Source organism: Lepidochelys kempii, chromosome 1 (genome assembly GCF_965140285.1).
Source record: "Lepidochelys kempii isolate rLepKem1 chromosome 1, rLepKem1.hap1, whole genome shotgun sequence".
Lineage (NCBI taxonomy): Eukaryota > Metazoa > Chordata > Testudines > Cheloniidae > Lepidochelys > Lepidochelys kempii.
In genome coordinates, this window is record NC_136380.1 from 123,834,548 (window position 1) to 123,860,928 (window position 26,381).

The 26,381-nt window shown below is 44.3% G+C and overlaps 1 protein-coding gene across 4 annotated transcripts in view; it reads right to left on the reverse strand.

The window, feature by feature from the left end:
- CYFIP1 (cytoplasmic FMR1 interacting protein 1) overlaps positions 1–26,381 on the reverse strand; it is a 131,110-nt gene that overhangs the window by 40,582 nt on the left and 64,147 nt on the right. For all 4 annotated transcript variants that reach the window (XM_073353183.1, XM_073353192.2, XM_073353210.1 and 1 more), the window contains 4 exons: positions 24,611–24,719; positions 23,873–23,992; positions 20,451–20,650; positions 2,663–2,750 (listed from right to left, as the gene is read on the reverse strand). In XM_073353183.1, the coding sequence (XP_073209284.1) occupies positions 2,663–2,750; positions 20,451–20,650; positions 23,873–23,992; positions 24,611–24,719 (517 nt within the window). The remainder of the gene's footprint in view (positions 1–2,662; positions 2,751–20,450; positions 20,651–23,872; positions 23,993–24,610; positions 24,720–26,381) is intronic.

Genomic DNA, 26,381 nt, shown 5'->3' on the forward strand with positions numbered 1-26,381 from the left:
AAGTCACTGTTACTCCAAAACTATGGGCTGGGATGGGGGACAGGATGTTCAGAAAAATTACCACCCATTCCTTCCCACGAACTTTTTAGGATATCAGTGTGACACTACATCCCATATTCTTCATAGAGATATGGTTATTATATGATTATGTCATAACTAAGATGGGTTTTATGCAATATGGGTCATGTGAGATATCATTGGAAAGGTTATGATTTACTGAATATGATTATCCTATTTCTATGCGTGTATCATTTTTGTATCTGAAGTTAGGAATATTATCTATGCATCTCTTACACATGTGTTTGCACCTGAGGAACGCCCACTGGACAGAATGCAATCATTCCAGATGGCAGGTTGGGAAAGGCCATTAGGGGGAACAATAGGTCTTTGAATATGCTAATCTCCCACTAGGGAGCCTTCCTGGGGATGCTGCAAACAGCCTCTGAGTTATGGCTGCAGGGACATGTGACCAAGTCACCTGGTACTGGACTCCATGATGATACTAGTGTTTTTCCACTGATTGGGTGGTGGGGTGGGAATCACACTGGGAGACAAAGGATTCCCACCATATGCAAAAACTATTTAAGGCAGGGGAGTGACATCATCAAGGTTGGTTCTTCATTGACTCCCCGCCCAAGAAAAAGGACTGCTGGAAATACCTGAAAACAAAAAGACTGGACTAGGAGAGAAGGGCTGAGCCCAGGCAAGAGGATTGTCTAGCCTGTGAAAGAAATATCAGGAGTTTTAAGCTGCAAGCAAATGCATCTTGCCTTCAAGAATCTGCAATCTGCCTAAAACAACATTTAGGGTGAGAATTTGCTATTTATAACCAATTTCTTTAGTATATTAAGCTTAGATTGTATATTTGTTTTATTTACTAGGTAACCTGCTTTGAACGGTTTGCTATCTCTTATAATCACTTAAAACCTATCTTTTGAAGTTAATAAACTTGCTTTTGTTTTGTCTAAAACCAGCGTGTGTGGAAATCATAACTTGGGATAGAAAGCTGTGTATATTCCCCTCCACACTGAGGGAGGGGGCGAATTTCATGATCTTACGCTGTATAGTTCTCTGTGCAGTGCAAGACAGTATAATTTTGGGTTCACAGTCAGGGGGATGTGCACTTGAGTACTGGGCAGTTCCTTAGCTGAGCCTTCCCATGCAAAGCTGATCTCAGCATGTGTGTGTACAGCTGCAGCTGGGTGCATCTCTACCTGTATGTGTGCTGGTAAAGTGCAGTCTGAAGCCTGGGAGAAGGCTTGGCAGGCTGCATAGCAATACAGTTTAAAACGGAATCCAGGCTAGTGGGTCAGGCAGGCTCAGTGGTACCCCAGTTCCAGGCGGCACCCTGAAGGATTCCATCATAATCAGGATCTAGGAAATGAAGTTTATTTTGTAAAGTGTTTTTTAAAAAGCTAGCGATGCTGCTGCAAGAAGAATATAGACTCAGGGTTTTTTTTACACTACTAAATTTAGGAATTATTTCTTTCTCACCATCCATTTAATAAAAGCTTCGTATTAATTCCTATACATACACATTCCATAAGCAAAACACAAAATGAGTGTCAGTCTAAAAATTAAACAAATAATAGGAAATGTGACTTCATGGAGTTATAATGGAAGTGTCAAGTTGGGAATTTACTGCTCTTGTGATACATTAAAGTACTGTAGCTGGATATTAAAGAAGTAAGATAACTTTGTGACCATAAAATGTTTATTGCTAAGAACGGGTAATTAATTCCCAAGCTTTCAGGGATGAGAAAGGATTTTATACCCCCAATATACAATATTACAGAGTTCAGCATGTGAGTAGTTCTATTAAAGTAAATAAAACTACTCATTTAAAGTTATGTGCATACACATAAGCATTTGCAGGATGGGGCATTTTGGGTATCAGATGTCTCATGCTTAAGCTGTCTCATGCTTAAGGCACAGGATGAGGAGTCAGGAGTGCTACACACTCACTGTTGTAACCTGGCATAAAGCCATCATCCTCTACCCATTTCTGTTAGCTGATCTGTAAAATAAGGAGGACAATTCTAATCTATCCAACAGGGTTGCTGGAAAGCTGAGTTGATTAGTGTTGGTAAAGCAACTTTCCAGATCCTTGAAATGTAGATACCATAGAAATGCAGAGGTTTTTTTTAAACAGTTTAATGTCTGAGATTTTGAGAGAGAGTCCTTATGTTTATTTTAAAGTCTGATTACAGTCAAAGGGCAGCTTTTCCTATTTGTTTCATTTCACTTTATAACCACCACCACAGTAATTGCAAAGAAGCAGCAGCTACTCTCAGTGTGGGCTCATGTTCCCTCTCTCTGTGGTTGACAAAAATTCTACAGCTCATTTTTTGTTCAGTTCTCCTCTGCCACCGTGGAGAATTGTGCAATCTAAGTTTGACATGAGAACTAATTTTTAACAACATTAGATACAGTCAAACATCAAACCACAAAGTTTACACTGTCTTGCAAATATCACTGCACCTTTCACTCAAAATCCAAGAGCAAATTAGATTTAAAATATCCTCAAGAAGCATATGCACTAAATACTTAAGCAAATTAAGGGTAAATTTCATAATCAATCATTTCTGTACTGTAACATTTTTCAGAAAAGTTCTGTCATCAAGTATATACAAACGACAAATATAGGGTAGTAAAATCTAACCTTCGATCCATGGAGATATTGGGGCTGTGCATTAGGTTGCTTATCTCTCTGAAACTCCTGAGAAAAGGGTAACACAGTACGAACAAATCTACAAAAGCAAAATATAGACATAGTTAGTTACACTGGCACATCTAATATACCTAAATACTTGCTTCTTCTGTCCACACACAAAATCAAATCGCCATTCTAACCCTACAGTCCAAGTCAAGTAAGGGGCAGCATACAGTTGCACTGCCCCAGGAACAGGGCAGAAACCACACTGCAATTCCACACCTTTTTGCTGCTGCAGCTTTCTTCCCATTTTGTGCTGGCTCCAATATGCCCATCAGCACACCGAAGGGTACTTCTCTTGCACCTGCATTGGAGAAGAATTAGCAGCCCAATGTTGGCTGCTCTCCCTCTTTCCCCATGTAGGTGCTAATGATACGGGTAGCGCACAAAGGGGAGAAAAGGATTTCCTTACACCTCCTTACTCCCATGCATAGGCAATTGAGTCCTCAATAGTTAGAGATTGAACAGAACTACAAATCCTCTGCCAATGAAGAAAATGCAGAATTGTTCCCTACAGTTTACATACTAGTGTGTGTTACTATAATTCTACCCATATGCCTACAGGTTTAAACACAGAATGCCTTCCAATAGTGCAGTAAACAAAATAACTAGCATCTATTGTATGTGGTTCTTTCCTCCTACCCATCTTCCTTTATCCACAGAGAAAATCTGTGTGGAATACATTTTTTTATTTTTTTTTAAATGTATGCACAGTGTGCTGAGGTGCTATGTGTTTTTATTAGTGAAGGCCAAGTAGAAAAGTGCTCCTTCCACCTGGAACGGAAGGTGGCAAACAATTTACCCTGGTGGCAGACAATTTCATTGCACAAAAAGAATGTACCTCTAATAGACACACTCCTGTCAGAAAGTGCAGTGATACATCTGGTATGTTTGCCATACCGATTCTATGTCAGTGCATAAGTAACACTTGTTCTCCATGTTCAAATCACCCACCTTGCTTCTTTAAAATACTGCCACTCCTGTTTAACGTTTTTTTAGAGGAACTTCACCATCGGATGCAGCTTGTGTTGCTACCAGAGAGTTTTAAACAGATTAGAATACTAATTCTGTCAAGATTAGTGTATGGCAAGCACCATTATACTTTTAATTCCAGTGTTCACTGAAGTAAGCCTTGCTTTAGACACCATTAAAAATGCATATGTGTGGGAAACAAGTGATCTGAACATGCCTCCAATTCTATACATAGCTAAAAAGTGTGACTCAATGGATGTCTGCAAATCTGAATTCTCTCCCAATGCTATTTTTTTCCTGAATATAATGCTGGTATCGACTTCAGAAAAATACCATTGGCAGAGAATTCAGATTTGCAGACATCCATTTAGTCATGCTTTTTGGACAGATATAGAATCGGATTTGTGCTCAGGTCACTTGTTTCCCAGGCATACACATTTGTAATGGTACACAAAGGCAGATACTTCCTTCAATTAACCTAATTGGGCGAGAGGGATAGTTCAATGGTTTGAGCATTGGCCTGCCAAACTCAGGGTTGTGAGTTCAATCCTTGAGGGGGGCCATTTAGGGATCTGGGGCAAAAATTGGGGATTGGTCCTGCTTCAAGCAGGGGGCTGGACTAGATGACCTCCTGAGGTCCCTTCCAACCCTGACCTTCTCTGCTTCTAATACAGTGGTAAGACAAGTTTCATTAATGGAAACTGGAAATGGAAATGGAGTTTCATTAATGGAGTTTCATGTCTTTCCAAGCTATCTATCCAGCTATATATAGAACAGAAAGAAGGGTTTCCACATGTGAAGATAAGAGTTGTCACTTGTCCAGGTTTTCCAAGATTGTCCCTCTTTTGAGGTAGCTATCCTAGAAAAACTGAAGGGCACCCTGTACACACTGCCAACTGTTCAGTTTTGTAGGCTCAGGATCATTCTGGATGTCCTGGGGTTTTTTGCACCTCAGAGGTAGCAATCCTATGTGAAGAACAGGGAAGCCACTGAGCAATTAACAGTACCCAATCAAAACTTGTGAGGCCAAAGTTAAAAGAAAAAAAAAAGAAGAAAAATGTAACAAGCTAAGAAAATCAAGAGGAAAAAGTAGTATTTAAGTATATTATAGGCAAAAGGAAAACCAGTGGAAATAGTGTCCACAAGGAGCTATTTGGCACAGTAGTTTGTGAAATTTAGAGTGAGTAAGGCCCAGCATCTGTACATACTTGCTTAAAAGCAATCCTTACTCCGGTAAGAAATCTATGGTTGGGCTCTCAGTAGAATTTTGCACAAGAGGAATTGTTTTCATGACCAAGGGTTTGCAGAATTTGATTTTTGATATTTGCTGCAAGTTTACCTTTTATTTAAGTTTTGCAAGATTTTGATTTTAGTATGCTACTGCCATTTTATTAATTTCTACTCTGCGATAACAATCCTGCAAATAGAAACGCACATGTGTAACATGTAGCATGAGGAAAGAGACAAGTGTGTGTGTTTGCAGCACAAGTGGCTTAAATTTTTGAAGTTAGCAAAGGGGATTTTGAATTAACTAGGCAAATGGCACACAAACCTTTAAATATGTGGGGAAAGAAATACTGGCCATACGAACAATTGAATGGTTGGATAGTTGGCACATTCCATCCCGTAACATTTAGAAACAGAATAATGTGCAAAAGAAATAATTTTTAGCCAAAATTTGGTTCTAGCCACAATTCAGGCATACAATAAAGATATTTATTATCCAGCTAAAGATAAAAACATCCATGCTGATCATTAACTGTAACATTTCACCCAAATACTTGAAGACTGGGAATGTTCAAGGATGAAAGACGTTTTGCATAATAGCAATGTGCATGCAAACTGTAGAATACAGAAAACCAGCATCAGTGTGCAATGATCTCCTTTATGCTTAGGAGTTTTATTTTTGTGTAACTTGAGGTCTCTTAGTGGATCTTACATCATCATGGGTTTTTCTGTATTTTATAAAACTGCACAAAAATAAGCAAACTAAGAGTTTCAGTTGTTTGTTAAGATGTATTTTCATGTCTTTCCAAGCTATCTGCATTTGTTAAAATTCAGTAACTGCTTGCATTTATGACAGGTTTCAGAGTAACAGCCGTGTTAGTCTGTATTTGCAAAAAGAAAAGGAGTACTTGTGGCACCTTAGAGACTAACCAATTTATTTGAGCATGAGCTTTCGTGAGCTACAGCTCACTTCATCGGATGCATACTGTATGCATACTGTATTTCCACAGTATGCATCCGATGAAGTGAGCTGTAGCTCACGAAAGCTCATGCTCAAATAAATTGGTTAGTCTCTAAGACGCCACAAGTACTCCTTTTCTGCTTGCATTTAGCTGCTTCTGAGGAAGAAAAGGTCACTTAGGTATATTGCAGTTGATACAATAAATCTATGATTTTATATAAAATCGCTATTCATTTGGATTTTCCGGATTTATTAGCTTCTCCATTCTCTTGTATAATTGAAATGCACTTATTTAGGAACTTCCTCTTGAGATTATTTGTTCTTTACAGAGATTTTTCATTAATGGAGTTTATCAGGGATGTTGTAAACACTTGACGGGATCACTCAAAGTAATCCTAGACATATGACATTGCCTGAGATTACTCTTTTCTCCCCCCCCCGTTCCCTTTAAACTGACACTAATTTTCATGCCCAGTGAAAACTTAAACAAATGAAAGAAAGGACAGGAGTAACACCTATACCATGTCACTAAAGATAAAATGGATTTGCAGTGAATGGACGTACTGTGCAAGATTTATTGGGCTATCAACAATTTCCTTGAGAATCTTCAATTACTTTTCACAAAACAGTCAAGGTCTATTCAACTGTAAATGGACTTCAGCAGTCACCGTGAATAACTAAAGATGGCCCAGAGCTGCAAAGTTGTACCCGTTTGCATGTTGAGCCATGGTTTTTACTCGGACCCATCTCTATTATTAATTTTAAGTGTTAGGGATATAAGTAATTACAGTGACTTCAGGTGACTGGGGAAAGAAGAGAGCCATTCAGACTTTCATTGTACTTGGAGCAGAGCACAGGGCGGGTAGGGCAGCACAGTCCTAGCAGAAATTCACATGAACCACAGCCATTGATAGTGAGCTAACGTGCATCTTTGTTCAGGCTGTTCATTAGACACAGTCCCAAAGTTCTCTCACATTCAGCCCACTTGTTCAACTTCTCCCTTTCAGAAAAGTTAGCAAGGTGCTGCGGTGAAACGTCTGGAGCCAGGAACTTGTGTTGTATATGATCTCAAGATGTGGGGGGAAATTCTACTGGATCATCCTTGTTAATCTTTGTTACCTTCTGGCCAAGGAAGCTTTGAAGAGACCAGAGGGTAACAAAGATGAACAGGTCTTCAGTATCCTTGACTGATTCATATTATCGATTCTGAGACTGTGCATTACAACTTCCATCCTTCAATCCCAAGGACTGCACGGAATGCTTTAGAACATAGTGTGACGGGCCAAGGCCAGATGGCTATAGAAAAGTAGCACGAGATAGATATATTAGCTCCAGGCTAAACAAATCCCTGGTACCAGGATATGTGAAATGGCAGCTGCTCCAGGTCAATTAAGACACCTGGGGCCAATTAAGAACTTTCCAGAAGGCAGGGAGAATGCTAGGTTGATTGGGACACCTGAAGCCAATCAGGGGCTGGCTGAAACTAGTTAAAAGCCTCCCAGTTAGTCAGGTGGGTGTGTATGTCAGGAGCTGTCGGAGGAACTGAGTAGTACACACCATATCAGGCACAAGGAAGGAGGCCCTGAGGTAAGGGTGAAGTGGAGCTTGAGGAAGTGAGGGCTGCGGTGGGGGGGGAAGTAACCCAGGGAATTGTACATGTCATGTTTCTAAAAGGTCAGCTACCATAGCTGATACTAATAGGGTCCCTGGGCTGGAGCCCGGAGTAGAGGGTGAGCCCGGGCTCCCCCCCAACCTTTGCCCCCTGATGTATCACTGAGACTGGAAGACAACAGAGACTGTGCAAGGAAGGATAACTTCTCCTCACCTCCCTCGCTGGCTTATGATGAAAATGGCTCAGTAGACTGTGCCCCTTGTCTCTAGAGAGAGAAGGGTTATGTGGAGGGTCTGAGCCTCTGAGGCTAGCGAAATCCGCCAGGAAACACGGGACCCACGGAGGCAAGGACAGAGCTTTGTCACAACTGGTATCAGCAGTGGGATTTTGTTCATAGTGTGGCAGAAGAAAGAGGTTTTTTTAAAAAAAAAAAAGTGCACTGGAGTTTGGGATTTTTTTTGGTTTGGTTTGGTTTGTTTGTTTGCTTCATACCACAATGGAGGAGGTGGTAAGAGCTCTGGTACAAGCCACAGCAGCCCAGCAGGAGGCCACCTGGGTTCAGGCAATGGCATAACAGGAGTCTATGAGGCTACAGCAGGAAACCAATTAATTATTGATGAGCCAGGCGACCAAGATCATGCCCTCTTGAGAGAGGTGGTGGACCAGCTGAAGATCCTCACCACCCAGGCCCGGGGGTCCGACGGGATGCAAACCCTGAGGGCCACTGGTTGTCTGCCAAAGATGACGTCAGGAGATGACGTAGAGGCCTATCTCCTCTCATTCGAAAGGACTGCTCAGCATGAGGCGTGGCCCGAAGAGCAGTGAGCCAGCATTCTCGCCCCTTTTTTGTGTGGAGAGGCCCAGAAGGCCTACTTTGACTTGCCTGCCACGGATGCCACTGACTATACCTATCTGAAGGCAGAGATCCTAGCACGATCAGGGGTAACGGAAGCGGTAAGGGCCCAGAGGTTCCATGAGTGGAAATACCAGGAGAACAATCCCCCGAGGTCCCAGCTATTCAACCTCATACACCTCGTGCAGAAGTGGTTACAGCCCGAGGTGTGCAGGCCGGAGGAAATTTTGGAGACCCTGGTCATAGACCATTACATGCGGGGACTGCTGCCAGATCTCCGCAAATGGGTAGGCCAGAACAATCCGTCCACGTACAACAAGATGATCACACTGGTAGAAAGATGGATGACAGCCAGGGAACTGACCCGACTACCCAAGGAAGGCCTCTTTCGAAGCAAGCACCTGACCCCAACCCTGGAAGGTTGGGCAGCCAAACCCCCGGGGAGTCCTAGGTGGAAGAAGGGGGGGGGACGGACGAAAACCAGCGGGGACCCCAGAAGGAAGGGAGTGGCCTGAGGGGGGGGGAACCCCAGGACTAAACCCCCTAGTCCCCATGATAGGGGAGTGATTAAAAGCAATTATAGATGTTATGCATGTGGGGACTGGGGACACATAGCAGCACAGTGTCCCAGCACCGAGGAGCCTATGCAATGTAACTTGGGGGATTGGGAGGTCCCATGCTCCCTTATCCACCTTGCGGGGGTCGCATTAACCCCGCATAATTACACCAGGCCAGTGAGGATAAATGGAACAGAGACTACAGCGCTTGTGGACTCTGGGAGTGCTATCACCCTCATATCCGGTAAGCTGGTAAAAAGTAGTCAGCTGCTACAAGCCCAACGCGTAGCAATGACATGCGTGCACAGGGCCATGAGCCATTACCCCACCATCCCAGTGGAGACAGAGGTTCAGGGAAACCCCATTGAGGTGACCGTGGGCGTAGTTCCTAAACTCCCATATCCTGTAGTCATTGGGAGGGACTATCCAGGGTTTGATAATTTACTCCACCCAGAGAGGCTGGAGGGAGGTGGGGACCCTGAGGACAGCGACTCCTCACCGGGGGAATGTCAACCCCTGATGTTCGCTGAGATTTCTCAGGATCTGTTCTCAGCCCCCCAAAAGACCAGGAAGACAAAAAAAGAGAGGAAGGCCGTGAAGGCCTTGGGAACCCGGATCCTGACCCAGGGCCAGAAGACCTCCCTAGTAGGCAGATGGATGCGAGCAGCCAACAGAGAAACTTCCACCACAGAAGGTGAGCCAGAGGCTGCCCCCAGCCATTACGGCGGCGAGCTGTTGGAAGAAGCAGAAGCCGGACCCTGGGAGCTTGGGCAGGTTAGTCCTCGGAGAGAGACTTTTGGGTGGGACCAGGCGGAGGACCTCAGATATGATAATGCCAGGAAAGAGGTGTTAGAGATCGATGGGATACCTGTGGATGGGAAGGTCCGGGGTCCCGGACCTTACTTGATAGTGAAGAAAGATCTCCTGTACCGCGTGGTGCAAATGCAGGAGCAAGAGATACAACAACTTCTGGTGCCATGAAAACATCAAGAAGCCATACTGAGTCTCGCCCACAGTCACCTGTTTGGAGGACACGTGGGGTAGAGAAAACCCAGGCACGGATCCTGCAGAGGTTCTTCTGGCCAGGAGTACATGAAGATGTCCGGCGATACTGCACCTCTTGTCCGGAGTGTCAGTTACATAGCACTCGCCCACACTTGTGGGCTCCTTTGATACCTCTTCCAATAATAGATGTTCCTTTCGAACGGATAGCCATGGATCTGCTAGGGCCCCTAGAGAAGACAGTTTGGGGCCACCAACATGTGCTTGTTGTACTGGACTATGCAACCCGGTACCCAGAAGCTGTTCCCCTAGGCAACACAGCTTCCAAGACAATAGCTAAGGAGCTAGTACAGATCTTTGCCCGGGTTGGGCTACCCAAGGAGATACTGACTGATCAAGGGACACCTTTCATGTCCAAGCTGATGAAAGATCTCTGTTCATTGCTCCATGTACAAGCCCTACGGACCTCTGTATACCACCCGCAAACAGATGGCCTTGTGGAAAGATTCAATAGGACCCTCAAGGCCATGATCAGGAAAGTGGTGAGCCAGGATGGGAAAGATTGGGATACCCTATTGCCTTACCTCATGTTCGCCATCCGGGAGGTTCCGCAAGCCTCCAAGGGTTTCTCTCCATTCGAACTACTATATAGGCGCCACCCTCGGGGCATACTGGATATAGCCAGAGAAGCCTGGGAAGAGGAGCCAAATCCCAGAAGGAATATAGTTGAGCATGTATTGCAGATGAGAGATCAGATAGCCCGAGTTACACCCATTGTATGGGAACACTTGGAGAGAGCACAGGAGACCCAACGAACCCATTATAACCACCAAGCGAAGCTTCAACAGTTCCAACCAGGAGATCGGGTGATAGTACTGGTGCCCACAGCAGAAAGTAAATTGTTGGCCCAGTGGCAGGGACCCTATGAAGTAACTGAAGCCGTGGGAGAGGTGAACTATAAGGTGTGACAGCCAGGCCGCCGGAAATTGGAGCAAATTTACCACATCAATCTTCTAAAATCTTGGCACGATCAAGAGGCATGCTTAGTCATGCAGGAGACCCTTCCCCAGGAGGATAACTTACACGAGCAAGTAAGGAGATCATCCGACTTGACGCCGATCCAAAAGATCAAGGCAGCCGACATGATTAATCGCAACAGAGATGTGTTCTCTACAAAACCAGGGTGGACGACTGAGACCAATCACCATATCCGCACGATCCCCGGAGCCAAGGTAACATTGAGACCCTACCGAATCCCAGCAGCCAAAAAAGAGAAGAAATCAAGGCCGAAGTAAAGAAAATGTTAGAATTAGGGGTTATTGAAGAATCTTACAGTCAGTGGTCCAGTCCAATTGTTTTAGTGCCTAAACCTGACGGTACCATGAGATTCTGTAATGACTTTCGCCGACTGAATGAAATATCCCAGTTTGATGCACACCCCACAACCACGCATCGACAAACTGGTTGACCGACTGGATAGTGCCCGATTCTTGATTACACTGGATCTGACAAAAGGGTACTGGCAGATTCCTCTGAACCAAAGAAGCTAAAGAAAAGACAGCATTCTCCACCCCGGATGGGCTATTCCAGTACACCATCCTCCCTTTTGGGCTACATGGGGCCCCAGCCACATTCCAGCACCTCATGGATAAGCTGCTGCACCCCCTGATAAGCTGCTGCACCCCCATACTAGTTATGGAGCTGCATACCTAGATGATGTCATCATCCATACGCCAGACTGGGGAACCCACCTGGAGAAAGTTGAGGCAGTACTGCACACCTTAAGGCGGGCTGGCCTCACTGCTAATCCCGCTAAATGCGCCATAGGGCTAGCAGAGGCTAGGTACCTAGGATATATTGTGGGAAGGGGCATAGTGAAGCCCCAAACGAATAAGCTAGAGGCAATTCAAAACTGGCCCCAGCCGACCCGAAAGAAGCAGGTCTGTGCGTTCCTAGGCATGGTAGGTTACTACCAACATTTTATTCCCCACTTCGCCACTAGGGCAAGTCCCCTAATGGACCTGGTGAAGGCCCAAGGTCCAGACATGGTAAAGTGGGGGCATTTACAGACCTTTGGACGGCCCTCTGTAATGACCCCGTACTCATAGCCCCGGACTTTAACAGTGAATTTATTTTACAAACAGACACTTCCGAGGTGGGGGTGAGGGCAGTTCTGTCACAAATGGTGGGAGAAGAGGAACATCCGATCCTCTACCAAAGCAGAAAGCTTCTCCCAAGAGAACAGAAATACGCAGTAGTCAAGAGAGAATGCCTTGCTGTCAAATGGGCTATGGAGACACTGCGTTATTACTTCTTAGGCCGTTAATTTAGTCTTGTGACGGACCATGCACCCCTCCAGTGGATGCAGCGGAATAAGGAAAAGAATGCAAGGGTCACCAGGTGGTTCTTATCCCTCCAATCATTCCAGTTCCGCATATGGCACAGGGCTGGCTGCCACCATGGCAACGCTGATGGTCTGTCACGAGCATACTGCCTGGCATCCCAAGTTGCCCAATTCTATGGTGTTGAGCGAGGGGTGGGGGGAAATATGTGAAGGGGCAAGGCCAGATGGCTATAGAAAAGTAGTAGGAGATAGATATATTAGCTCCAGGCTAAACAAATCCCCGGTCCCAGGATAAGTGAAATGGCAGCTGCTCCAGGTCAATTAAGACACCTGGGGCCAATTAAGAACTTTTCAGAAGGCAGGGAGAATGGCTTCAGGTGTCCCAATCAACAGAGCAATCAGGGGCTGGCTGAAACTAGTTAAAAGCCTCCCAGGTGGGTGCGCATGTCAGGAGCTGTGGGAGGAAGTTGCATTGTTGGAGAGACTGAGTAGTACACACCATATGAGGAAGTGAGGGCTGCGGTGGGGGGAAGCAGCCCAGGGAATTGTACATGTCATGTTTCTAAAAGGTCAGCTACCATAGCTGATACTAATAGGGTCCCTGGGCTGGAGCCCGGAGTAGAGGGTGAGCCTGAGTTCCCCCCCAACCTTTGCCCCCTGATGTATCACTGAGACTGGGAGACAACAGAGACTGTGCAAGGAAGGATAACTTATCCTCACCTCTCTCACTGGCTTATGATGAAAATGGCTCAGTAGACTGTGACCCTTGTCTCTAGAGAGAGAAGGGTTACGTGGAGGGTCACAGTGAGCCTCTGAGGCTAGCGAAATCCGCCAGGAAACACGGGACCCACGGAGGCAAGGACAGAGCTTAGTCACAGTTCCAACATCATCTGTAATTCTTAAATATAAAGAAAAATCTTCTTTAAAAAATTCCTTGCAAGTGTTATGTTCTCAGTTTTCTTTTCAAATAGAAATGCTGATATTTGAATGGTTTGATAGAAGAGGTGGAAGAATGAGGCCTTTAAGACTGGCAATAATTTGGACAGATTCTCTTCCCCTCACTTCCTCTGATAAAGAGGAAAAGTTAATTTGGTGAATAACTGCTTTGTACTGCTCTATATATGTTTTGGCATGCTCCAAGATAACAAGTTCTTGTTAGATTAAATCTGTGTTGATGACTGTCCAGAAATGTATCCATTTTCATCAGTACAGTTCTAAGCAATCAAAACAAAGTTGATTACAGAGATCAAAAACCCGTTGGTTGGTTTACCAGTGCTTCTGAAATAATGACTGATAAAATACAACACTGGACTGGAAATAACCATTTCACTTTCAAATAATCTCTTACCAATGAGAGACCAAGGTGAGGGAGTTTGCAACAGTCAACTCACAGGACAACAGGCACCACCTAAACTGATACCAATTTAAATAAAAACACACTACAGAAAAAAAGTATCGATTAACCAGTGGTCAATTACAGCTCTTTGAGGGTTGTACTGAACTGAAGGCTATACGCTAAGGTTATGTCTACCCTATGGAGCCTATGCTAGCAAAGATATATTGACATAGCCCTCTAGCGTAGATCTAGTCTGGAGGGGTTTTTGTCAGTATGGGAACACTGTTTCCCCGAACAATGGTAGCTATGTGGACAGAAGCCCTCTCATGTCGACTTAGCTGAATCTATGCCGGGATTTTACTAACATAGCTATGTCCATGTTCTTTTCACGCCTCTGACCACTGCAGCTATACCAATGTAACTTTTAACTGTAGACCAATCCTTAGACAGTCAAGTATACAGTCACTGCAAAAATCTGTCAGGTCCCAGTCCGACCAGTGAGATTGCCTGAACATAAGGATCAGGGTCTTAGTCTGTTCCTGTAAGTTAGCATACCAAAGCTAAAGAATCATGCTTTGAATGCAATATTTAAAGTGAAAAAAGTTATGTGCATTTTATTTTTAGACCTACATGAAACCTAGATTTTGTTCCCTGTAGGGGTATACTGATCGTTTAAGGTCAAGCGGTCAAGACACTAGCCTAGGACTTGGAAGACCTGGGTTCATTTCTCTGCTCCACCACAAACGTCCGTATGACCTTGGGCAAGTCACTTAGCCTCTGTGCTTCACTTCCCCGACTATAAAATGGGAATAACAGCACTTCCCTACCTCCCAGTGGGGTTACAAGGATACATTCATTAAAGACTGTGAAGCACTTTGAGATCTACTGATGAAAAGTGCCATATAAAATAGGTGTTGTTACTACTATATAATTAGAATTGGGCTGAACACAGAGCAACTCAAAACAGGAGCCATCTGAAGTCAAATACAAAGCTGGAGAGTGGATGGAACAATAAATAGGCACAAGTAGCACGATTAAATAACCAATCACTGCAGAATATATTAGTAACTGAACCCTGCAACAGCTGACCTCAAATCTCAGCAAACATGTCAATTAAATAGGAGCTTTTCTATTAAACTGTGTTCACTTGTGCCGCTGTACACAGTGAGGGCAGCACAGCAAACAGCATGCCAACTTTTGACTAAACAGATGCAGTGGTATTGCCATACTGAACCCCCTAATCAATCTTTTTATAGTAAAAACATTTTAGCAATTTAGTTTGTTTTGAAAATATTTGGGTTTTATTAAACATTTGATTTTTTTTTAAAATAAACTCCAGAAAGGACAAAGAACTTACTCCACATGTCCTTCATTTACACTGCTAACTTCGCTGATTAAGATAGTAAAGGGGAAGATACAAATATCATTACATAAACAAAGTTTATTGACATTGGCACAATAGTAGTTTCAAAGTATAAATGGCAAAATGACAGATAGCCTCCCTGGGGCTAAGGGCGTGTGTTAAACCTTCTGGAGAATTTCTCCTTCCACTGAACTGCAGAAGTCTGATGCCAGGAATGAGGGCAGGAAAAGAACAGCAGCGGAAGGGACTAACATTAGCAGAGAAGAAGTGGCCCGTATCTAATGGAGGGAACCTCTTAGCCTTCCTCTCCTCTTCTGATGTTGGGCCAGCATAAAAGAGGAGATTAAGTAGCCGATATGATGTACCTCATAGATAGGGCCCTACCAATTACTCAGTGAAAACTGACGTCCCCGTGTTCCTAGGAGCACTCCAGCAAAGGAGGATCCTAGCTCCAGCTGGGCTGGGGATGGACAAGTCCTGTCCCTCCCCTGCACAACCTCTCTGGTGGTGGTGGTGCGAGTGGGAAGACCAGACCCACCTCCGGGTGTCTCCTCCTGCTGCAGGACGCTCCTAGCTCCAGCTGGGCTGGGGAGGGACAGGACTTACTCTCTTCAAGCAGGGCTGCTCTTGGGTATCTCCTCTGGCTGCACCTAGCTCTGCACCCCTCCTCCCCACTCGCTTCCTGTCCCCCTCCCTTTGCAGCTGCCTGGGGAGGGGACATTGTACAGGAAACTGCCCCCTCTACCTGGTGCAACTATAAGCATATTTTAATAAAAATAAAAAGAAAGGTGAGGCACTTGACAGAATTTTTTGACTGACACTTTATAGCAGCAAATCACACTCACGGCTGAACTCACTGATTGGTAGATATGGACATTGGGGAGGTTTTGTAGTGTAGTGATCTCAATTGACTGCCTACCAGAAGACACATGCAATTACTGTAAGATGAGTGTCCAAAGTAAACAAAAAACCTCAAAAATGATTACTGCAGCGGATTGTGCGAAAGAATTTGGAAGCCAAATTCTACATGCCAATGGTGACAAACTATTTTGTACAAGCTGCAGTGTTTCATTGGATCACACACGTCACGCAGACACCCCCCTGCAGACACCCCCCTGCAGCTCCCATTGTCCGCGACTCCTGGTGATCCGGGTGGAGGCAGTGCACAGAGCTGCTTGGCTACGTCTCTGCCTAGCGCTGAGCAAGGGGGATGTCACCACTCCCGAGGAGTCCCCCAGGTAAGCATCGCCCAGAGCCTGCCTCACCCCATCCCATGCCCCAACCCCCTGCCCCTTCCCACAACCCTGCTGCTGCTGGGGGGAAAGGCGGGAGACGCACAGCCAGGTAGGAAGCCTGCTAGCCCCCCAGCCCTCCACCCCCAGAAGGGGTCCTGGGCTGTGCACCACCACCCATGCCCCCCACAGCACCAGTGGGGGGCCCAGGCTGTGCACCGCCATCCATCCCCAGCACCTGCAGCACCCCTGGGCAGCCCCCTCCCCCTCCAAGTTTTAGTCAGGGGTATATAGTAAAAGTCATGGACAGGTCATGGGCCGTGAATTTTTGTTTACTGCCTGTGACTTTTTCTAAAAATATCCGTGACTAAAATGTAGCCTTCATCATAGTCAGTCCCGTTTCTCTTGCACTCTAATATAGGTAAATTAAAAATCCCCTGGATCTCATGACTAACTTGAACAACAGGACTAGTGGAGTTGAGATGTTGCCACACGTTTCAAAGCCTACATTTCCACCAATAACCAAGGCTGCAGCCTCTGCTTGGACTTGCATGTACGGGAGGTTAACAAACTCATGTGACTAAAATTCTGAAAACCAGCAGCTGCAATTAGTAAATCTCTAAATCTTTTAATAGCAGTCCATCCTATTGTTTAATCTCAGTGCATTATCAAATGTAAAATAATTACAGATAGTCAGGTACTTCAACATGCAGTTTGCTGTAATACTTCTACAGAAACAACTTAAACTTTTGTGCCCTCGAGACTGAAGCCTTTGTAAATGCCTGAAAACCTTTAACAAATACAGTAATTTAAAAAAAAATTATCCAGTGTTCTGAGGGAATGGGGGAAGAGCTCCAAGACATGCTACGCACAAATTAATTTTATTGTTAAGCATTTACATTAAAGAATAACTAAAGATTAAATAGAGAGAGACTAGTTCATCTGAAAAAAATTACACGTTCTACACCTGCCCTCAGACCCCCCTGCCTCACTAATTTTTGTAGTTTTACAATTACTTTTTTAAAAAATAAATGTTTTTCTTTCCTCTGACATTTGTGTGTAGCCTTCACACAGGAAATAGTCTATGGAAGGGGAAGAATGAAACTGCCTACGCACACAGAGCTGTCAAATACACATAATAAATTGAAAACTTAATCATTGGGCTTACTTGTAATAATTTGTGTGACTAAAGTGTGACAAATTGATAATATACCATTATATTCCAGTTTGTACTTTGCACTTTAATGGCAATCATGTCTGTATGTGTACGAACATGTTAAGAACTACAAGATACCACAGAGTCCTGGGAGAAAAAAATTAACTGGATCAATTCTGTGTACGTGCACACAATTCAAAAAAGCACATAACTATGTGATCACACATGCTTAAAGCTTTCTGCATATATCAGAGCAATTCTGTGCACAATAATGAAATCAATCAAGCTGGATGACTAGGACAGATGTTATCTAAGATCTCCCTCACTTTATCATCTTTCAAATTAATTATCCTGCTAGGCTGGAGCTCAGCCTAACCCGATTTGTGTACACACTTTTATATAAATAAGCAGCCGTACCACAGAACCCAATTAGATTTCCTCAGTGATTCCACATTAACTTCCTAAACATTTTTAGTGGAGTATAGCACATGCAGCCTCCGAGCTGATGACTGAACACAGACTAAATACATTTAATAGATGTTTAATTTCTTTCATTGGTGAAGCTTTCAGAATTTAGGAAAGTCAAAGTTGGACTATACAGTGTTTTTCCAGGTAACTATATTCCAGTTATTCCTAAAATACCTCATCATATTGAACGAGTCTGGGGCTGAATTTGAGAATTTTGACAAGAATTAATCATATGCAATTATTCATAAGAAATACAGCCAGGTATTCTCCATAGGAAGACTCGAGCAATAAAAACTGTTTAGTTAATACCTCCAGAACAAAAAGGACCTTGTTCCTTTCTGCACAGCCAGAAACTTTGACCCAAAATACAAGTATTCTTGAAAGGGAAGAACAGAGGAAGCTCTCTGGGGAGAGTGGAAGGTGAAATCATGCTGTTCTACTTCTCCCCACTGCCGAGTAACTCAATATCATTTCACAGTCAGGAGGTTTCTCATTGTATTTTACTCCTGAAGGTAACTGTACTCTAACCACGAACTGAAAAGAAATTAAATGCCACGCAAGTCAAAAAAAAAAAAAAAAAACCCACCAAACTCTTCTCCCTTTAGAGTGTCCTCAACTAATCAAGCATTCTGTATTTTATATTCTGCCCTAACATCTCTACCATTCTGTATCTTGAAAAGCAGGAATGGAAGACATGGAACAAATCTGCCATGGCAGCAGGAAATTACAGTATATATTTGTGAACATGTCAGCTATATAAAGCAAGAGAAGCCCTGGATCAGAATACACAGGTATGCAAAAATGCCACTAACCTCTCACGGGGGGGAAAACAAAAAGATTGAGGGATATGAATTATGGCTTACTTGCAAAATCCACTCAATTTTAACGGCTGGGAATTCTGCATTGCTATATTAATAACCTTTGTGATTTAAAAAAAGTGCATTTACACTTGAATCCATTGTACTGTGGTCAACTTTGAAAAGGCACTTGCCCTCAATGACAAAAGAGGGGGTCAGTAATACAATCAATAGGAACAGTGTAACCAGAACTGCCAAGGTGCAGAAGAGAGTGACGACACATGTACAAAGATACTTGGCTACACACAACCACTGAACTCTGTCTCAAACCAGTAATTCATCCTCTCTTCTTTGCATTATCATAGAATCAAGGGATATAATTTTGCTTCCATTACTTATTGCTGTAAAATGTTTTACTACATGATTTTGTTTATGAAAATTTCCTCCTAACATGTATCTTGAACTATTTTCAGATATTCTTTATTTTACAGCATACTGCAGATAGATCATTAAAATTTCACAGAATTTGGCAGCTCAGGTTAAGTTTGGCTTTTCTCCTATTGTGGACACATACTAGCACTGTCAAATGTATGAATGGATAAGTAGTGTGAATCACTTTTCTTTCTTACACATGTACATTTGTATGCTACACGAACTATTCTGAACATTTAAAAACAGAGGAATAACATGAGGACGACAGAGACAGGATTCACCAACATTTGTTATGAAAGATATTATGGCACAGATAAGCTGTTACAATCTTCATTTGTATATAATTCTTCCTCTGACCATAAATAATCATAAAAGTTCAAGTTTTGTACAAACTACCGTATATACTCGTTCATAAGCCGAATTTTTTTTAGTAAAAAAGGGAAGCATCAGAGAAGGGGGTCGGCTTATGAAGGGGTATAGGGTATAGAGAGGGAGAGGTGGGACATAGCCTATCTCCGCAACAGAGGGAGCAAGGAGAGCCAGCAGAGCCAGAAGGGACAAGGCGGGGCCAGAGTCTCTGCTTCTGGCCACGCTGCTGTCCCCCCAGTCTCCGAAGCAGCTGCAGCTCCGGGGCTGGCAGGCTGCAGCCGCGCCGCTTGGCCCCACCCCCCAGAGCAGGCTGTGGCAATGCCGCCTGGCCCGCCGGAACATGCTGGGGCCGCGCAGCCCGGTATGGCCCGCCAGAGCAGGCTGCATCCACACTGTCCCGCCTGCCGGAGCAGCTCCAGCCAGGCCAGAGACATCCTCCCCTGGCCCTCTCCAGATAAGGTGGGAAGGGATGGGATGGGGAGATTGTGGGGGTCCCGGGCTAGGCGTGGGGTCATGGTCACAGGGGTTACTCCCCTGACCCCCAGCTTCTCCCCCCGCAAAAAAATGTCCCCACCAGTTGCTGTCCCAGCCTGTCAGGGTAAGCAGCTGGCATGCCAGGACACTTTGTTTACTTAGTTTTACCTCTGTGCCTGTGGACGCTCGAGGTAAACAAACCATCTCGGCCCAGCAATGGCTTACCCTGATGGCCTGGGAGCCAAAGTTTGCTGACTCCTGAATTATAGGGTCATCTTATGAATGGGTCATAAAAATTTTCCATTTTTACTTATCCATCTTGTGGGAGTCAGCTTATAAACAAACCGGCTTATGATCGAGTATATAAGGTAATTTAAAAAAAGGGAAACCAATTTACCCATTGGGAGTCAATTAGTTGATTTTTTTTAAATAAGAAATTGTATTTTTAAAAATACTGCCAAAATATGGACAGTTGGCAGCCCTCACTTATACCAGGTAAACAGAATCTACTGTACATTTCATCCTGCTGATACAACAAACTACGCATGCAAAGACAATTATTCAAAAGGCTGCCATGCTAACCTGTTAGTGGACCCATTGTAGCAATAGTTTGGAAGGAAATCATAGTTGAGCTCCCAGAAGACATGAAGAGTGATTCTTCCATAGGGAGCCGACACATTGTGATTGGCTTCTCTGAACATGGCATCAAAGCTGTCCAAGGTCATGTATCTGCTCAGTAGCTTGTGTGTCATTTTATTTATCTCTACCAAGCCATCGAGCTCCTGGGAACATTTAAAACAAGAAGGATGGGTGGGGGGAAGAAACATGAGGAGAATTATCAAATTTCCTTATAAGCTGTACTATGGTGCTCATTACTATAGCATCTGAGTAATTCACAAACATTAATCCAGCTTCAGAAACCCCAGTGAGGAGAAGGGATGATATTTTTCCCATCAGTAAAATGGGGATCTGAGGAACAGAGAGATGAAGGTAATAAATTTATATTAACTTTGGGTGCCCCAGTTGAGACACCCAGGACTTGATTTTTCAGAGCACTTAGCATTATGTACAGCACTTTATATATTCAGACACCGCTCCCAATGACTTCAGTCACACTTCTGAAATTCAGGCCCCGCCCCAGCTTTAAATTGGGCACACAGAAATTGAGGAACACACAACTAATGACCACCAGTAAAAAGTCTGATTAAAGTGACTTGCCCAGCATCACATAGGAAATGCTGTGGCAGAGACAGGGATAGAATCCAGGTTTCCGGGGCAACATTCAACTGCCTTAGCCATGAGACTGTCCTTGGACTCTCCTGCAATCCCCTGCCTCATTCCTGCACACCTTTCAACGTCTACAGCAAATGAGGCTGGAGTTCTACAACCCTGATTCATCCCCAGAGCTGCTCCATCCGCTGCACTGAATGAGGCAAATCGGAAGAAAGGGGTGGGGGGAAAGGAAGTGATATGTAATTGAAGACTGTGGACATGTCTACATAAATACTTAATGTGCAGCAAGCTGGGGTGTAAATCTACCCTGCACTAGCCGGCCACCCATTAAGTGTTTGTGTGGACTGTGCTGCCAATGCATTAAAAGTTTCCAAGTGTGCTTCGATCTACACTGCTTTGAACTTTTAGAGTGCAGCAGCAGGGTCCACACGAAAACTTAGCAGGTAGCAGGCTAATGCACGGTAGATTTACTTCCCAGTTTACCCCAAAATAATTGTTCATACAGACAAGTGCTGTATCAATAATGCATATGCACAAGGCACCTCTATACAATTATTCTGTATGTCTCTGTTCTGCCCCCTCTTTTTATGCCTCTTCTTTGAACTAAACAATCTTAGACTTTTCACTCTTTTCTTGTATGCAAGTCTCTCCATGTTTCATCATTTTCATTGTTGTGTAGCTCTGAAACCCCTCTGCCTACTGTATCTTTTTTGATAAAGGGTGAACAGAACTGAACATAGTATTCCAGCTGAAGATGTTGCATATTAAACTTGCAAAGCAAGAACTGAAGTGTCCAGAGTATTTTTCTCCTTCTCCCCCAGGTTAAACTAAGGATGTAAGATTATGGTGAGACCTAGCATAAGTCTTCTTGCCCGTCAGTGGAGCTTTGGAAATAGAGTTTGTCCATTAACATTTTAATCAGGAAACTAACTAAACTGACACTCTCCATGTCCACAGGCAGCAAGTCAGATCTGATTACTTTACTGACAAAAACAAGTTTTGCCTATTGGCAACTCTACAGAGCCAGGGTGTCTAGTGAAAGAGACAGCTATTCCACTTCATGCGTCTAATGAGACTGTATGCTAGACTCAGACCCTGGATTATTTGGTTTTGGTCTGCAATTACATATCGAATGCAGAACAGCTGATCATATAAAAGTTGCTATTTCAAATGCAAATAATTAGAAAACCTCGTCTCCCGGTTGCCCCGCAGCCCCAGGTCAATTTCCAAGCATATCGTGCAGCCTGCCTTTTACTTCCATTGCTCTCAAGGCCCTGCACTGAGAGAAATTTTCTTCTGGCCCAGCAAAGCAAAACAGAGCTTCTTCCAACACCAATTAATGCTGCTCATGAGCTGACCAGGACAACTTCAAGAAGGGAAAAGGTGGGGTCTCCCCCTTCACTCTTCCCAAGCTTGCTGCATATGGAGTGCTCCCAGTCCCCAAGCACAGGAAAATGAACTAGACAGTCTCAAACACCACTGTAACACAAGAGAGTGCACCATGTTAGCCTGCCCAGGCATCTCATGATCTCATTTGTCAGGAATACTAATGAAGCAGCATGAGAGAGGAAAGAATGAATGCTGAACAACGGAGGAAAAGAGATTTTCAGCTGGTCTGCTTACGTTTTTTTCTGTTTACACCTATTTAACTCATCTTTGGGACAAAGCAAATATCTTTGTTAGTCCGACAACACTCCCGCCCCTTCGATAACATATGTGAGAGTTCCTGGCATATCAGGAGAAACCCAAGAAATATTCCAACAAAACCAAAGAAAATTTCCTATTTCTTAGGTAAAAAAGAAAACAGTTTTATTTTGTATTTTGTAGAAATCTTTCAGGCTTTCTTTGTACATCAAGGGTAGGCAAACTTTTTGGCCTGAGGGCCACATCTGGGTGGGAAAATTGTATGCATGACCATGAATGTAGGGCTGGAGTAGGGGTTTGGGGTGTGGACGGGAGTGCGGGGTGTGGGAGGGAGTGAGGTGTGCAGGAAGGGGCTCAGGGCAGGGGGTTGGGGTACAGGAGGGGGTGTGGCAGGGGGCTCAGGGCAGGAGGTTGGGGTGCAGGAGGGGTGTAGCAAGGGGCTCAAGGGGCTCAGAGCAGGGGGTTGGAGTGCGGGATACAGGAGGGGTTCAAGGAGTGGGCTCAGCGCCACTTACCTTGAGGAGCTCTGGGGTGGCAGCAGCGTGTAGCAGGGCTAAGGGAGGCTCCTGGCCTGCCCTGGCCCCGTGCCGCTCATGGAAGTGGCCAGCATGTCTGGCAGTGGCTCCTGGGGGTGGGGTGGGTCAGGCAGCTCCACCACACACTGCCCTCTCCTGCGGGTACCACCCCTGAAGCTCCCATTGGCCGCTGTTCCCTGTTCCCAGCCAATGGGAGCTGCAGGAGGTGGTACCTGCAAGCACTGAGTCCTCTGCCCCCCCAGGGTCCGCAGGGACGTGGTGCTGCTGCTTCCAGGAGCGGCGCAGGGCCAGGACAGGCAGGACAGGCTGCCTTAGCCCTGCTGCGCCACAGGGCTGGGAATCCCGCGGGCTGGATTGAAAGCCTTGACAGGCCGGATCCAGCCCGCGGGCCATAGTTTGCCCTCCCCTGTTGTATATCATAAGGCTGAAAAACATGGCTGCAGCTCTGAATATAGACAAGGCCTGAGATATGTCACTAGTTTTGCAGAGCTGCTTAAGCCATTCCCAGACCCAACAAGCAAGTAATAGTGTAGCATTAGGACCACACTTCTAAAGAAAACCCTGTAGGTCAGCTTCAGCAACAATACTTACAACAATGGAAGTCAAGTCTTCACTTTCAAATCGACCAATTGCCAGTTCCATTGACTTATACATGGCTGCGGAAATCCGCTGAGTGATTAGGCGGTTCAGATCTATTGACCTACCAAGAAGCTAAACAAAAACAACCCCCCAAAAATGTATCAGACAAAATGGCATGAGACTAATCTTGATTAGGTAAGAAAACCAATTTTTCTTAATTAACAGATAAAATGAAGACCTGCATGTGTATATTATATTCAGACATACATATAACATACAGATAATAGATATGAACACGTATGTTGTGTACACAAGCTACCCCATCCCACATTCTCACGCAAAAAATACTATGGGCGGTGCATCAAAATCTAATCAAACACTGAGCTAATTATGAATATGTTTCCAAAGAAGACTTGATGATAAACTTTAGAAGACTGAAAAATTATTCGGTTTAGGAAGACAATTCCACCACGTGCCATATTTCTGAACTTTTAAAAACTATAAATATTTGCATTAAAACAGGATCTTTGCAGCTTTAGAGGTCATCTGCTGCTTGAAATGATAATGTTCTGTCTCAGATGGTCACAGTCAAGCTGTGTGGATAGGATGACAACAGAAACGGAATACTATGCCCTCAGGTGAGGAATAAGCACTAGGTACATCAACAGTATTAAAAAACATGAGTGGTGGAGGAAGAGGGGAAAAAAACAAGGAATTCAAATACGATACCGTAGCATCAGTTTTACTCACCTGGACATGTCTCTGTTTCAGCAGTGTCTCATAGCGGTTGGAAGGTGGTAAGTGAATTGTTGCCCCCTGATTCTTGCATTCGGAGCGTAACCGTTTATCCAGAAGCAAACTATTATGAGGAAAAAAGAGGTTACTGTACATTACACAGGAAACTACTGCAAAAATCAAAGAATCATAGAATCGTAGGACTGGAAGGGACCTAGAGAGGTCAACTAGTCCAGTCCCCTGCACTCATGGCAGGACTAAGTATTATCTAGACCAGGGGTTCCCAAACTTGGTTCGCAGCTTGTTCAGGGTAAGCCCCTGGCAGGCTGCAAGACGCTTTGTTTACCTGAGCGTCCATAGGTACAGCTGTTCGCAGCTCCCAGCGACCACCGCTTCCCGCAGCTCCCATTGGCCAGGAACGGCGAAGAGCGGCCACTGGGAGCTGTGAGTGGCAGTACCTGCGGACGCTCAGGTAAACAAAGCGTCTCGCGGCCTGCCAGGGGCTTACCCTGAACAAGCAGTGAACGAAGTTTGGGAACCCCTGATCTAGACTATCCATGGCAGGTGTTTGTCTAACCTGCTCTTTAAAATCTCCAGTATGGAGATTCCACAACCTCTGTATGCAATTTATTCCAGTGCTTACCTACCCTGACAATTAGGAAGTTTTTCCTAATGTCCAATCTAACCTGTCCTTGCTTCAGTTTAAGCCCATTGCTTCTTGTCCTATCCTCAAAGGGTTAAGGGGAACAATTTTTCTCCCTCCTCTTTGTAACAATCTCTTATGTACTTGAAAACAGTTATGTCCCCCTCTCAGTCTTCTCCTCTCCAGACTAAACAAACCCAGTTTTTTTCCCCAATCTTCCCTCATAGGTCATGTTTTCTAGACCTTTAATCATTTTTGTTGCTCTTCTCTGGACTTTCTCCAATTTGTCCACATCTTTCCTGAAATGTGACACCCAAAACTGGACAATACTCCAGTTGAGGCCTAATCAGCGCAGAGTAGAGCGGAAGAATTACTTCTCACATTGCTTACAACACTCTTGCTAATATATCCCAGAATTATGTTTGCCTTTTTTTTTTTTTTTTTTTTTTTTTTGCAATAGTGTTAAATGAAATATGAGTCAGCAGTGTGTGATCCACTGACACACAAATCCCTTTCTTCAGTACTCCTTCCTAGGCGGTCATTTCCCATTTTGTATGTGTACAACTGATTGTTCCTTCCTAAGTGGAGTACTTTGCATTTGTCCTTATTGTATTTGCTTCAGGCCATTTCTCCAGTTTGTCCAGATCATTTTGAATTTTAATCCTATTTGCCAAAGCACCTGTAACCCCTCCCAGCTTGGTATCGTCCACAAACTTTATAAGTGTTTTCTCTATGCCATTATCTAAATCATTGGTGAAGATACTGAGGAGAGCCGGACCCAGAACTTATCCCTGTGGGACCCCACTCGATATGCCCTTCCAGCTTGACTGTGAACCACTGATAACTACTCTCTGGGAATGATTTTCCAACCAGTTATGGACTCACCTTGTAGTAGCTCCATCTAGATTTTATTTCCCTAGTTTGTTTATGAGGTCATGTGAAACAGTATCAAAAGCCTTATTAAACTCAAAATATACCACATCTACAGCTTCACCCATCCACAAGGCTTGTTAGCTTTCTTTTGAAAGGGTATCAGGTTGGTTTGACATGATTTGTTCTTGACAAGTCCATGCTGTTACTTATATCACCTTATTATCTTCTAGGGGTTTGCAAACGGATTGCTTAATTATTTGCTCCATTATC